The 15163-nt window shown below is 43.3% G+C and overlaps 1 protein-coding gene across 1 annotated transcript in view; it reads left to right on the forward strand.

Moving 5' to 3' along the window:
- The first annotated feature begins 2078 nt into the window (after positions 1-2078).
- Positions 2079-15163, forward strand: part of LOC140212370 (rab effector MyRIP-like) — a 349832-nt gene continuing 336747 nt past the window's right edge. The window contains exon 1 of the mRNA XM_072283082.1: positions 2079-2188. Within this exon, the coding sequence (XP_072139183.1) occupies positions 2079-2188 (110 nt within the window). The remainder of the gene's footprint in view (positions 2189-15163) is intronic.

Below are 15163 nucleotides of genomic sequence, written 5' to 3' on the forward strand. Positions count from 1 at the left end.
AGACCCAGAACTAAGGGTAACAGTCGACACTGTGGTAGGTGTGAAATGAAGGGGCCTTACGTCAAGGCAGTGCAAGACTCACTGAGTGGCAATGTGGGAAATGAAGAGACTGGGTTCAGAGGAATATAAACAGGAACGGTACACTCCTTGCTAGCATCTGCGGCCTTACACGGTAGAGACTTGCTTACCAGCTGAAGTTGCTAAACTTGGGCAATAACTTCACACAACTACAGGGAGCAACCAAGGCTTTAAATAAGAGAGAGCAATTCACTTCGATGTGTCATTCTTGGATATGGAAAGATCAAAATTCCGTCCTGCTTAGTGTTTGAAGTGTGTTTGATGGCCTGTATGCTGAGTTCAGAACTATGAATGAGGAAATCACATTGAAAACTACTGAATACTGGAAAGTCTGGATGGTGGATGTGGAGCAATGTTTCCTCTAATGTGTAATGACCAGTGCACACAAAAATTTTGTGCTGTGCAGTTTTTTGCCCAGTGACAACAATATATGCGCACTGAATTTTATATTCAGAGGTCTCCATTTTAATAGCTAGCAAAACACTGTCAATAAGACCTTTGATCTCCTCTTGGTTTGATGTTTTTGGTCTCGTTCATCTGCACTCTCACAAAACATATGTAGCAGGCCTGTAGCGGGTAATGAAGGATTTTCTAGCTACAGCTTCTGCACAATACCCATGTGTAATTTGCTTGCTAAATGACGATTTAAAAAATCAAGTTTCCAAATATTCTTCACTTCTTCCCACTTGCAAATTCTTCAGCAACTATTGCGTTGCGACAATACATGCCGGTAACACCAGTTTCTGTGTTGTACTTTAATATTTCTTGTAGCTGCACGTTCCTGACCTCATGTGCTTCCGGTGTAGAAGTTTCAACTGTTTCATTAAGCCATTCTGCTTTAAATGAACTAGCAGTTCTTTTGCACTTCAGCACTTTGCTTCTTTGGAATTTGACATAGTGAATCGATAATTTCTTCAAAATGGTATAAGTGAGCCAGTTCTAAATTCTGCAGACAGATCATTGCAAACTCCACGTTGTCAACACCATCTGCATCAGAAACTGGAAAAGGACATGTGATTGTGTACAATTGTGAAATATAGTTAACATGCCAACGAGGTGGAGGGTGGACCTATTGTGCGCAGTTTAAATTCCTCTGAGCACTAGTAGCAAAAGATGTGAGCGTGTGCACATGTGCACACCTTAGAGGGAACATTGATGTGGAGAGGATGTTTCCATTAGTAGGGAAGTCTAGGATCTGATGGCACAGCCTCAGAATAAAGGGATATTCCTTTGGAGCAGAGGTGAGGAGAAATTGCTTCAACTGGAGTTCAAAGTTCAAGGTACATTTATTCTCAAAGTATGTATACTATATAAAACTTTGAGATTAATTTTTCTGCAGACATCCAGAGGAAAATAAACACAACAGAATCCATGAAAATGATACATAATAAAGGCAGAAAGTGAGGCTACAGGCTGTGTAGTCAGTTAGCTGCTGGCGCAAGTGAAGCCACCCATGCCATCCAGGAGCCTGAAGGTTCTAGGGCAACAACTGTCATTAACCTGTCGGCATAGAACCCAAGACTCTTGCAATTCGTGCTCAATGGTCATAACGAGAAGAGAGGCAGATAGATCAATCTCAGGCAGAGGGGACAGGCTCAGGTGAGGGGATCTTGGCTGGCACGAAGTAGAGGGGCTGAACATTTGTGTTCCATTCTCGGGCCTCAACGCTTTAATCTAGCTTGAAGTCTGCCCCAGTGATGGCTGACCTTTGTCCACTTCAGGGTGAAATTTCTTGCCCTGGAGGCAAAGTCATTGGATGAATTTAAGGCAGAGATTGATAGGCTCTTGATTGGTAACTAGGTTGAAAGTTATGGAGAGAAGGTAAGAGAATGGGATTGAAAGACAAAAAATGTCATGCATGAGTCAATGGTGGAGCAGACTAGATAGGTTGATTGGCCCAATTCAGCTCCCATATCTTTGGTCTTGTGGACTAATGTTGTGAAAACTCTGTTCTCAGGTTGAGACAGCCTGCTGAGTGCATATACACATCCAAAGAGAGTATGGGGAAGAAGCTGGACCTGACTGCTTTAACGGAGGATGAAGCGGAGCATGTGCTGCAGGTGGTTCAGCGGGATTTTGACCTTCGGAAGAAGGAGCAGGAGCGACTTAGGTAGGAATTAAATTTTGGGATAATTTCAGCTTTTCAAGAGCAACAGCGGCAGATATTGAGATAAAATGTGGACACAATGGAGTGGCCAGAGCTTGGGTCTGAACACAATTGTTTGCATTTTTTGCATGGAAACTGCAGCCTGCTTTTAAAAAAAAAAATGCTTTTTGGCAGTCAGAACTTGCAAAACCTAGGACAGTGTGATTGACAGTTGCTTGGTATCTCAATTATATTTTTATTGAAAAATTGGTTAGAATTTGTATTCCTGTTTGCAAGTATCCATATAGTGTGAAAGCTGTGCTTTGTTTTAAATAAAGACACTTGTTCCTTAGTAATGGAGCTACTCAGTCAGACAACATCTGTGCAGAGAGAAAAATGATTAACCCTTCAGGTTGGTATCCTTGCTTTTAGTGTGAATTGCTTGGCATCTTCCACTACATTTGTGGGATACTCAGATATTCTCAGAACATCAGAAAATAGGAAGAGGGGTAGGCCACTCTGCCCCTTGAACCTCCCCTGTCATTGAGTGTGATCCTGGCTGATCTGTACTGGCCTTAACTTCTCATCTGTGCCAGCTCCCCGTAGCCTCAATTCCACCCTCTGGAACATGGCATCGTCTGGCACACAAACAGGTCCTTCAGCCCACAATGTTGTACCAAACTAATTAAGCTAATCGATTTAAAATACTTATCTGTCTCTGGCTTAAATTTATTTAATGATCTGACCTCCAACAGAGGAGTCCCCCAAAGAATGAAGGACAGTTAAATGTTAGAACCCCAAAGTCCCCCCCAGCTCCCCTCCCTCCTGTGTGTTAGCAGCAGCAAGCAACATCCCTCCCCTCCCCCCCACTGGCAAAAAGAAAGCATTGGCTCCTGTCACCGCGCACTCAAGCGTGCAGCGAAAGCAACGGTAAAGACACAGAGTTGCAGTACCCCAAAGACTACATCGCTCACCTGGCAATCGACATACCACAGGCTCTCTCTCTCCCTAATAAGGGAGAAAGAGATGACTCTGTTTCACAGCAAGAGGGGAGACATAACAAACAACTCACTGGTTTATGATGTTAAAAGTCCACTGCATCGCTTTTTTCAAGCTCTGTGCCCAAAGATCTTAGGTCTCTGTGTACACAGCCAAAGGTGTTCCAGCTCCCATGACACACCGGTCCAGGACACCGACCTTCGATCCACCCGTCTCCAGAGCCCCGAGATCCCAGGCCTCCAAAGCCGAGCAGAACTCTTAGGCCGAGCCCTTGGCGTGCTGAACAACGGCCAGTTGTGAAAACCCGAGAGTGGGTCCCATTCCAGCAAAGAACTGTCGTCAGCATTAACTCCAGGTTAGAGTCTTCAAAAGAACCCTGAAAGGGAAAAATAAAGATATTAAAGATGGACATAGAGCTGTTTCTGAAGATGCAAGCAAAGGAGTTGCTGTTTAGCGCCATCATCCATTCGTTCCGCCTCCTGGTTGCGATCACAGGATTGCTATTAGTGTCACGTGCTAGTGAGGCCAGAACTGGGAAGATGATGCAGTTTAATACGTGGCTAAGGAGTTGGTGTTTTTTAGAAGAGTTTTGGATCATTTGTCTGTCTTCCAGGGAAGGTGGGACCTGTAGAGAAGAGATAATTTGGACCTGAACTGGAGGGGACTAATATCTTAGCAGGAAGACTTATTAATGCTGCATGGTGGGGTTTAAACTAGAATTGCAGGGAGGTGGGAACCAGAGTGCCAGAACAGTCAATGGAGAGGTTCTGGAGGCATATATCGGTAAGACAAATTTAGGGAATCAAAAGATTGAGCATGGTGCATCTAGTGTCCTGAGCTGTGTATATTTCAATGCAAGAAGTATCGTAGGAAAGGCAGATAATAGTGCTGAAGATGAGGTAGCTGGTTTACAAGCAGAGGTAATGCATACTGAAGAGATGCTGTTGATAGGAGAAAATTGCAGTCAACAGGATGAGTTGCAGCATAAAAGACAGACAAAATTGATAAGAGTAAATACAGGAATGAAGGTGTTGTATTTGAATGTGCACAGTATATGAACTTGTAGCACAGTTGCTGATTGGCAGCTATGATATTGTAGGCATCACTGAATGTTGGCTGAAAGAAGATTATAGCTGGGAGCTTAATGTCCAATGATACACATTGTATGGAAAGAATAGGCAGGAAGGCAGAGGGGTTGACATTGGTCTGTTGGTAAAAAATGAAATCAAATCATTAGAATTGATGTGAAAGAGACTAAGGAGCTGGTGGTAGACCTGAGGAGAGCTAAGGTACCGGTGACCCTTGTTTCCATCCAGGGGGTCAGTGTGGACATGGTGGAGGATTACAAATACCTGGGGATACAAATTGACAATAAACTGGACTGGTCTAAGAACACTGAGGCTGTCTACAAGAAGGATCAGAGCTGTCTCTATTTCCTGAGGAGACTGAGGTCCTTTAACATCTGCCGGACGATGCTGAGGATGTTCTACGAGTCTGTGGTGGCCAGTGCTATCATGTTTGCTGTTGTGTGCTGGGGCAGCAGGCTAAGGGTGGCAGACACCAACAGAATCAACAAACTCATTTGTAAGGCCAGTGATGTTGTGGGGATGGAACTGGACTCTCTCACGGTGGTGTCTGAAAAGAGGATGCTGTCTAAGTTGCATGCCATCTTGGTCAATGTCTCCCATCCACTACATAATGTACTGGGTGGGCACAGGAGTATATTCAGCCAGAGACTCATTCCACCGAGATGCAGCACTGAGCGTCATAGGAAGTCATTCCTGCCTGTGGCCATCAAACTTTACAACTCCTCCCTTGGAGGGTCAGACACCCTGATTCAATAGGCTGGTCCTGGACTTATTTCATAATTTACTGGCATAATTTACCTATTACTATTTAACTATTTATGGTTCTATTATTATTTATTATTTATGGTGCAACTGTAATGAAAACCAATTTCCCCTGGGATCAATAAAGTATGACTATGACTATTACTATGAAAGAGGTGACATAGGGTTGGAAGGTGTTGAATCGTTGTAGATAGAGTTAAGGAACTGCAAGGGTAAGAAGATCCTGATGGGAGTTGTATACAGACTCTCAAACAGAACTATGGATGTGGTCTACTAATTACAACAGGAGATTGAAAATACATGGCAAAAGGGCAATGTTACAATCGTCATGGGGATTTCAATATGCAGGTAGATTGGGAAAATCAGGTTGGTGCTGGATTCCAGGAGAGAGAATTTCTAGAGTGCCTATGAAATGGCTTTTTAGAGCAGCTCGTGGTTGAGCCCACTAGGGGACCATCTATTCTTGATTGGATGTTGTGGAATGAACTGGAATTGATTAAAATGCTTATGGTAAAAGAACCCTGAAGGGCAAGTGATCATAATATGATCGATTTCGTCCTGAGATTTGAGCAGGAGAAGCAAAAGTCAGATGTATCAGTATTACAGTGGGGTAAAGAGAATAACAGTGACATGAGAGAGGAGTTGGCCAGAATTGATTGGAAAAGAACACTGGCAGGGATGATGGCAGAGCAGCAATGGCTACAATTTCTGGAGACAATTCAGAAAGCATCCCAAATAGGAGTAAGTATTCTAAAGGAAAGATGACACAACTGTGGCTAACAAGAGAAACCCTATGTTGAATTCAACAGTGGCATCTCCTGTGATGAGCTGGTGCCAAACTATATTGGTCTCTGCCGTTCATTTGGTTTCATCACCTGCATGGAGGGGGGGGCGTGCTACATGGGCACCAGTTTGCTCTCCATATTGTACTGCCCTGGCTTGTGTATCACATAGACAGCATGGATGCAATATCCATAGTCGGCCCTGGCCTCCTCATAAGTCTGGACCCTGTGGGGGAATACTAAATTGGGAGAAGACAAATTATGATGTTGTTAGACAGGAGCTATGGGGAATTAGCCGTTATTAGGCTAGTAGTGGTAGTGTGATCACTCAGGTTGAGTATGATCTCCTAGGGTGTTGTCAAGTACACGTATGATGTGGGAGTTGTCTGAAGACCATTAAGTCAGAGCTCAGGACTGCGTGTTCCAGTAAGGATGAAGGATGAGGATGGCAGGTTAAGGTGATGAAAGGTTATGAATTTAGTCAACTAGAAAATGAAAGCATATGTAACGTTTATGAAGTTAAAATCAGTCAGGGCTTTTAAGGAATATAAAAATAGTAGGAAAGAGTACAAGCAAAGGGTTAGGAATACCAAAAGGGGCCATGAAATGTCCTTGGCAAGTAGGATTAAAGAGTTCCAATGTGTTACTTTAAAAACAAGAAGATAACTAGGGAGAGGGTAGGAAAACAGAATTATGCCTTGGTATTATCTGTATTGTCATAGTTAATATGTTTAATACTTTATAATATACTTTATAAGGGGATATCTCATAGAAACATTCTGAATGTTAAAAGGCCTGAACAGATTGGATATGGCAAAGTTATTTCCCATGGTAGGAGAGTCTAGGACAAGAGGGCATGACTTCAGAATTGAAGAACGTCCATTTAGAACAGAAGTGCAGATAAATTACTTTAGTCAGAGGGTGGCAAATCTGTGGAATTTGTTGCCACAACGGCTGTGGAGGCCAGGTCATTGGGTGCATTTAAGGCAGAGATAGATAGGTTCTTGATTAGCCAGGGCATCAGAGGGTATGGGGAGAAGGCAGGGTATGGGGAGACTACTGGAAGAATTGGATCAACCCATGATTGGATGGCAGAGTAGACTCAATGGGCTGAATGGCCTACTTCTGCTCCTATATCTTATGATCTTATAAGTCAAAGCCAGCATAAAACCAAAGAGAGGTCATATAATAGAGCAAAATTTGTGGGAAGTTAGAGGTTTGAGAACCTTTGAAGAACTAATGCAAGGCAACTAAAAAGGTCAACTAAGAAGGTAAAGATGGAAAATGAATGTAAGCTAGCCAATAATATTAAAAAGGATATCAAGTGTTTCTTCAGGTAGATAAAGTGTAAAGGAGTGGCTAGAGTGGATATCGGACCACTGGAAAAGGATGCTGAAGAGGTAGTAATGGAGGCAAGGAAATGGTGGACGAACTTAATAAGTATTTTGCAACATTCTTCATTATGGAAGACACCAGCGGTATGGAGGAAGCTCCAGGTATCAGAAGTTATGAAGTGTGTGAAATTACCATTATTAGAGAGAAGATTCTTGGGAAACTGAAAGATCTGAAGGTAAATAAGTCACATGGACCAGATGGCGTACACTTCAGGGTTATGAAAGAGGTGGCTGAAGAGATTGTGGAAACGTTAGTAACGATCTTTCAAAAATCACTAGATTCTGGAATGGTTCTGGAAGACTGGAAAATTAAATGTCACTCCACTCTTCAAGAAGGGAGAGAGGCATAGGAAAGGAAATTGTAGACCAGTTAGTCTGACCTCAGCAGGTGGGAAAATGTTGGCGTTGATGTCAAGGATGAGGTGTCAGGGTACTCGGAGGGACATGATAAAATAGGCTGTAGTCAGCATGGTTTCCTCAAGGGAAAAATATTGCCTGACAAATCTGTTGGAATTCTTAGAAGAAACAATAAGCAGGATAGACAATGGAGAATCAGTTGAAATTATGCACTTGGATATTCAGAAGGCCTTTGACAACATGCCACACCTGAGGGTGCTTAACAAGTTAAGAGCCCAGGGTATTACAGGAAAGATTCTAGCATGGATAAAGCAGTGGTTGATTGGCAAGAGGCAAAGAGTGGGAATAAAGGGAGCCTTTTCTGGTTGGCTGCTGGTGACGAGTGGTGTTCCACAGGGGTCTGTGTTGGGACTGATTCTTTTTACGTTATATGTCAATGATTTGGATGATGGAATTGATGGCTTTATTGCACAGTTTGCAGACGATATGTAGACAGGTGGAGGCACAGGTAGTTTTGAGGAAGTAGAGAGGCTACTGAAGGACTTAGATCAGGAGAATGGCCAAGGAAATGGCAGATGGAATACAGTGTCAGGAGGTCTATGGTCATGCAATTTAGCAGAAGAACAGAAAGGGTTGATTATTTTCTAAATGGAGAGAAAATACAAAAAAACTGAGGTGCAGAGGGACTTGGGAGACCTTGTGCAGGATTCCCTAAAGGTTAATTTACAGGATGGATCTGTGTTGCAGAAGGCAAATGCAATGTTAGCATTCATTTCAATAGGACTAGAATATAAAAGCAAGGATGTAATGTTGAGACTTTATAAAGTACTGGTGAGGCCTCACTTGGAGTATTGTGAGTAGTTTTGGGCCACTTATCTTAGAAAGAATGTGTTGAAACTGGAGAGGGTTCAATGGAAGTTTGTAAAAATGATTCCAGGATTGAATGGCTTGTCATCTGAAGAATATTTGATGGCTTTGGGCTTTTATTCACTAGAAATCAGCAGAAATGTCATTGAAACCTATCGTAAGGTGAAAGGTCTTGATAGAGTGGATATTTCCTGTGGTGGAAGAGTTTAAGACCAGAGGACATAGTCTCAAATGAGAGGGGCTTCCTTTTAGAACTGAGATGAGGAGGAGGTTCTTTAACCAAAGAGTGTTGAATCTGGAATTCTTTTCCACAGGCAACTGTGGAGGTCAAATGTAAGGAGTTTGTACGTTCTTCCCATGACCGTGTGGGTTTCCTGTGAGTGCTCCTGTTTCCTCCCACAATCCAAAGGTGTGCCTGTTGGTAGGTTAATTGGTCATTGTAAATTGTCACATGATTAGGCTAGGATTAAATAGGGCATTACTTGGCAGCATGGCTTGGGAGGCCAGAAGGGCCTACTCCATGCTCTATGTCAATAAATATGTAAATAAAGTCTTTATGTATATTTAAGGCAGAGGTTGATAGACTCCTGATTGGTCAGGGCATGAGGGAGAGGGGGAGAAAGCAGGAGATTGGGGCTGAGAGGAAACATGGGTCAGCCATGATGAAATGGCAGAGCAGACTTGATGGGTCGAGTGGCCTAATTCTGCTCCTGTATATTATGGTTTTATGGTCTTCATGGGAAAAAAAGGGAGCAGAAGCCAGTATAAGAAGGGGGAGGATTGGAGGGACAGGGGAACAAGCTGACAGGTAATAGTGAGACCAGCTGAGGAAGATGGGGATGGGTGGATGGTTAAGAATCTGGGAGGTGATCGGTGGAAGAGGTAAAGGTTTCAGGGTGAAGGAATCTAATAGGAGAGGAGAGTAGACCAAGGAGTAAAGAGAAGTGGGAGGGAAACCAGAGGGAGGTGATGGGCAGGTCATCAGGGTGGGAGAGGAGAAGAGAGGGGCAAGGGGGTAACTACAATGGGGAATGATTTAAAAAAAAAAGAGAAAATGAAAGGGGAAAAGGAAAGTAGTAATTACAGAAAGTTTCAGAAATCAATGTTTATGCCATCAGTTTGGAGCTATCTGGATAGAATGCATCGTGTAGTATATAGATGTGCTGAAGCCTGCTGAGGAAGTAGAAGCCCTGCCAGCTTTCCTGACTGGTGTGAACATAATTGGACCAGATTGAGATTAAGATTAATTTATTTATCGCGTACATCAAAGTGAAATGTGTTGCTTGCATTATCAACACAAACTAAGGATGTCCTGGGGGCAAGTATCAGCACACATTCAACTGCCAACACTACATGTCCACAATGTTCATCAGACAACACAGGCAACAAAAACAACATTAACACAGAACAGCAAAACAAGCACCTTTTTTCCCACCTACCCACTCACTCACACACACACACACACACACACACAGGCAGGTCTCCAAGTCCAGGAAAAGCCATCTCCAGGCCACCATCCTCTATTGTATGGGCCTGACTCACTGACATCAGGCCCCAAACTTCCAGGCATGCTGACCCAAGGAGCCTCTACCACCAAGTCTCAACTTTCAGACTCGCTGGCTTCGGGCTTTGAGCTTTAACCTTCAGTTGTCAGCAATCAGGACATTTTGAACTCTGGGCCTCACACAGTGGTTGGGTGTGTGGGCTTTTCCTTGGGCGGGTCCTCGGCTCTGATGCTTGCATCAACTGGTTTCATATTAGGGAAACACTCAGTGGTCTTACTACAGCAGGATAGAAACTGTCCTTGAACCAGGACAAGCTATTAATTATATTCAGTATTAGGAACCTGAAGCTCTAAATGCTCTCGACCTTAGCACTTTTATTTATTTATTGAGATACAGAGCAGAATCAGCTCTTCTGGCACTTTGAGCCACACCATTTAGCAGTCTCCCGATTCAACCCGAGCCTAATCACAGGACAGTGTACAATGACCTACCAACCAGTTAATATTTTAACTTTTGTAACCAGGAGCGTGTGCATAATCCCCTCCCCCTTTTCTGAAGTCAGTATCCAGTTCTTGTTTTGCGACTTTTGAGGGAAAGGTTGTTGTCATGTACTCAGACCTGCTATTTGGTATATGGCCCAATACAATGATATAATCTGGAAACTTGTAGCTGGAGGAAGTACAGAACCTGGCCTCATAGTCATGAGTGTACAGGGAGTAGAGGACTCAACTTTGAGAGTAGTCATGGCAGAAGTGTTGCTGCCTGTTCTTACTGATTGTGTTCTGTTGGTCAGGAAGCAAAGGGTCCATTTGCAGAGGAAGACATTGACTCCCAGTGTCTGGAGTTTGGTGATGAGTTGGCTTGGAATTAGAGTATTGAAGGTGGAGCTGTAGTCAGTAAACAATCTAACCTAGGTGCCTGCTGTCCATATCCTCCAGAGGTGAGGGTGGAGTCATGGAGATAACATCTGCAGTAGACCTGCTTCAGCAGTAGATGAATTGCAGTAATCGAGGTAGTCTAGGAGGCTGGAATTCATGCATGCCATGTAACAGACTCAACGCACTTCATGATGGTGAATAGCTGAGCACTGGGCAGTAGTTATTAAGGAACGTTACCTTGTTTCTCTTGGTACAAGGACAATAGTTGTCTTCTTAACAGACATCCCACCCTGCAAAAACTCATTTCAGGGAGGTAGCACCCCCACCCCCCACAACCCCATATCCCCCACACCCCGGTCGACCTCCAAGGGCGTATGTAATACTTTGTTTAGTGATTTTGTATAATCTGTAAACCAAGTTGGGTATATGCAGAAAATGTGACATTAAAATATGTACTTATATTATCATGTTTATTCTATTACAACTTTAAGCAAGTCTACAGGGAGTTTGGCCTCATCACGTCGGACATCAATAGAGTAGCTTCTTACTAGCTAGCCAGCTAGTTTAAATAATGTTAGCTATGCTAAAGAATGAATGACACCTGTTAAACTCACCTCAACATATCTTTTACATTTTAACCCACCATGGGCAATAGAGAAGTCACTGTTGCAAACAGTGCAGCGAGCAACGTTCATTATTTTTGAGGTTGACTCTAAAGCCTGCCCACGGAGAAAACCGATAGGTCTACTTAGCGCAAAGAGAGACCAATCAGGATGCTCGCTCTCGCTGTCCCTCTCAAAAAAATCGATTTCCGGGATATTGTATATAATTTCTGAGCGTCAGGGAGCCGCTATCAATATGCGGGAGACTCCTGGAATTTGCGAGAGACTCCCGAAGCTTCTGGGAGAGGTGGGAAGTCTGTCTTAAAGCAAGTAAGAACCTCAGATTGAAGCAGGAAGATGTTAAAAATGTTGGCAAATATTCCCAGCAGCTAATCTAAGGACATGCCCAGGGACATCATCAGCACCAGATTCACTCTCTGGAAGACTGACATTGTGTCTTTATCAGTGACCATGGGGTCAGATGCATTGGTGGTTATTGAGGTGGGTGGTAACAGTCCAATCTTCTTCTGTTAAAAATGTGTACAGAGTCCACTGAGCGTATCCATGATGCTTCTGACTTTCTTTTTTGTGGCACGTAAACCCTGCTACAACTGAGGACTGATACTGTCTCTTGGCATTCCTGATAACTTTAGCTTTGGTCATCTTATTGTAAAGGTCAAGGTCACCTGATTTGAATGCTGCAGTCATGGACTTAAGTATGGAGTGGTTCTTTAGGTTCACTTATGGTTTCTGGTTTGGTGGACCTGGAATTTTCTCTTTGCTGCACAGTGTTCCGCACCCTTGCTAACAAAGTCCATGATAGAGGTGACTTTCTCATCTAGGCTGGCAGTTGAGTCTGAATGTAGACCATTCTACTGACTCAGAGCAGTTGCACAGAAGCTCACCTGCTTCCTCAGACCAGTACTGAATGATGAGTATTGGACCCTCATGTTTTAGCTTTTGTTTGTATGCAGGGATAAGTAATGCAGCTTGGTGATTTGATTGACCAAAATGTGGGTGGTGGGTGTAGCAGTAGGTGACTTTCTTGGTGTTTGGGCCCCTCATGGGACAGGAGAAAGAGAAGAGATAACTTCACTCATCTTCACTCACCCCAACATTGAACTGCTCCCGCAACCCATGGACTCACTTTCAAGGACTCTTCATCTCAATATTTATTGTTTATTTATTTATTGTTATTTTGTTTGTTTTTTTTCTTTTTGTATTGATAGAGTTTGTTGTCTTTGCACATTGGTTGTTTGTCCTGTGTGCAGTTTTTCAATGATTCTATTGTATTTACTGTGAATGCTCACAAGGAAATGGATCTCAAATTAGTATATAGTGACATTTGTACTTTCATAATACAATTATTTTGAAGACTCTGACTTTGAAGTTATTCCAAGATGGGTGAGCAAGAATTTGGCGGGACTGTCACATCCAAGCTGTATGAGGTGCTGATTAACAAGCAGGCTGTCTGCCCCCATGGACACCAAACACTCCATCTGGGGAACTGAGAATTGTGGCTTACACCTGCTTCACTTGGCACAGTCCGGTGCAACGGGTGTAACCACATTTCTGTGTTGCACCTCATGTTTCTGTGACCTAGAGCACAGTGGTCCCTCAGTTCTCTTTGTTTATCAACTTTGTCCTCAGATGTTAGCTTGTAGGATTCTGAGGAGGGTGGGGGCTTCTTTAACCACACTGTTCGTTTCACCTGCTACCCATTCCTCTTAGCAAATTTTTAAGTTAAAGTGGCTATGTCTGGGTGAGTACAGGGAATCCTGGAATGGGCTGGAAGGGAACTGATTTCCTCTGGGCACACTTGGAAGACCGCCTGGACTGAAAGGAGAGTTGTCATTCTCACCACGTCTATAAGTCCTGACATGGAGTAGGCTTCCCCTGTGGGGATGTGGGGTACACTCAATATTGGGGCTTTTGGCCTCAAGTGAAGCAACTGTCTCCACAAGGACTTCGGAAGCTTCTGTTCTAGCCCATAAAGTCTGAACATATGCTCTGTCAGACCCTGGGGATTTATAAGACCAGAAGTAGACCATTCAGCCCAACAGAGCTATTGGGAGTGGTTTAAACTGATACGGCAGGGGGATGGGAACCGGTGTGATCGATCTGAGGGTGAGCCAGCAGGTTTACAAGTAGGTGATGGGTGTAATATGAATGTAAGGAAGGACAAGCCAATGATTGGGTACAAATGCAGACAGCGCAAAGAATTAAATTATACCACAAAGAGGCAAAATTTCAAAAGGTTGAAGAATGCAGGACTGAAGTGCTGTATTTAAATGGATGTAATATTCAGAGTTGACTATATCCAGGTATTAATAATTAATCAGGGGCATTTAGAGTTGTGCTGTTACAGCATCGGCACTCCGGGTTCAACTCCCAGCACTGTCGGTGAGCAATTCACCTGTACACCCCATGACCATGTAGATTTCCTCTGGGCGCTCTGCCTTCCTCCCATATCCCAAAGATGTGTAGGTTGGTAGGTTAGTTGGTCACATGGACATAATTAGGCAGGTCAGGCTCATTGGCCCAGAAGAACCTGCTATCGTGCTGGATCAGAAATAGAAAATAAATGAAAATTGCTTGTGGAGGGGGAATCCTGTAGTGTGTGTCAGAGCTAGGAGAGTTAGCAGATATTTATATAGAACGGAGAACGTACAGTACAGGAACAGTCCCACAATATTGTGCTGAACTAATGAAGCGAATGATGCCTAATTAATTATTCATTTCTGCCTGCTTATGTGCGTCCATTGTTTCTGTCATGCTAAGAACTCCTTAAACGCCTGTCTCATTTTTGCTCCCACCACTCACTGGGGCAGTACATTCTAGCACACTCTTCTGTTTTAAAAAAAATATCTTGTCCCTCACAGCTTTAAGTGCATTCCCTCTTGTGTTAGACATTTCAATGCCGGGACAAAGATGCTGACTGTCTATACCTAATTTTTCAAGTTTATTATCATTTACCTATATACTTGTATACCGTCAAATAAGACCAACATTTCTCTGAACCAAGGTGTAAAATGTTAGTACCCATAACACACATATGCTTCTCATCATTTTATAAACTTCCATCAAATTTCTCCTCAGCCTGTGACGGTCCAGAGAAAACAATCCTACTTTGTCCAATGTGCCCTCTAATTTCGATATACCAATTCTGCACCCTGGCAAACCTCTTCTACACCCTCTCCATAATCTTCACTTCCTTGCTCTCATAGGGTGACTATAATTGAATGCAGTACTGCAAATGTAGCTAAACAAGAATTTTATAAAGCCATGATGCAATTTCCCAGCTCTCAAACTCAGTGCCTCAAACAGTAAAGGCAGTTGTGCTATATATCCTCTTTAACACCCTACCAACCGTATGGCCACTCTCAGAGAGTTTAGCAGATTTTAATAATGACCTCAACAGAGACTGGATGATTTGTGGTCCAGATGCAGGTCAATGGGACTTGACAGAGGAACAGTTCAGCATGGAACAGATGGGCCAAAGAGCCTGTTTCTGTGCTGTAGTGCTTGATTCACAGAGAGAGAGAACTTCACACAGGTCAGGGAGAAGAGTTTAAGAAAGGAGCATTTTGCAGGGGTCAACGCATTAGCGGCGGACCAATTGATTCACGATTCATTGGCAGAAACAAATAAAAGTCGGGCAGGGTCAAAACAGAGTGGTCATTGTGTGAGTGAACCAGTGTAGGAGTGGGAACTTGAGGCTTTGGAGAGGAGACATAGGTAAGTAGCAGATAAGGCTTTTGTAGT

This window comes from Mobula birostris, chromosome 19, assembly GCF_030028105.1.
Source record: "Mobula birostris isolate sMobBir1 chromosome 19, sMobBir1.hap1, whole genome shotgun sequence".
NCBI classification, from domain to species: Eukaryota; Metazoa; Chordata; class Chondrichthyes; order Myliobatiformes; family Myliobatidae; genus Mobula; species Mobula birostris.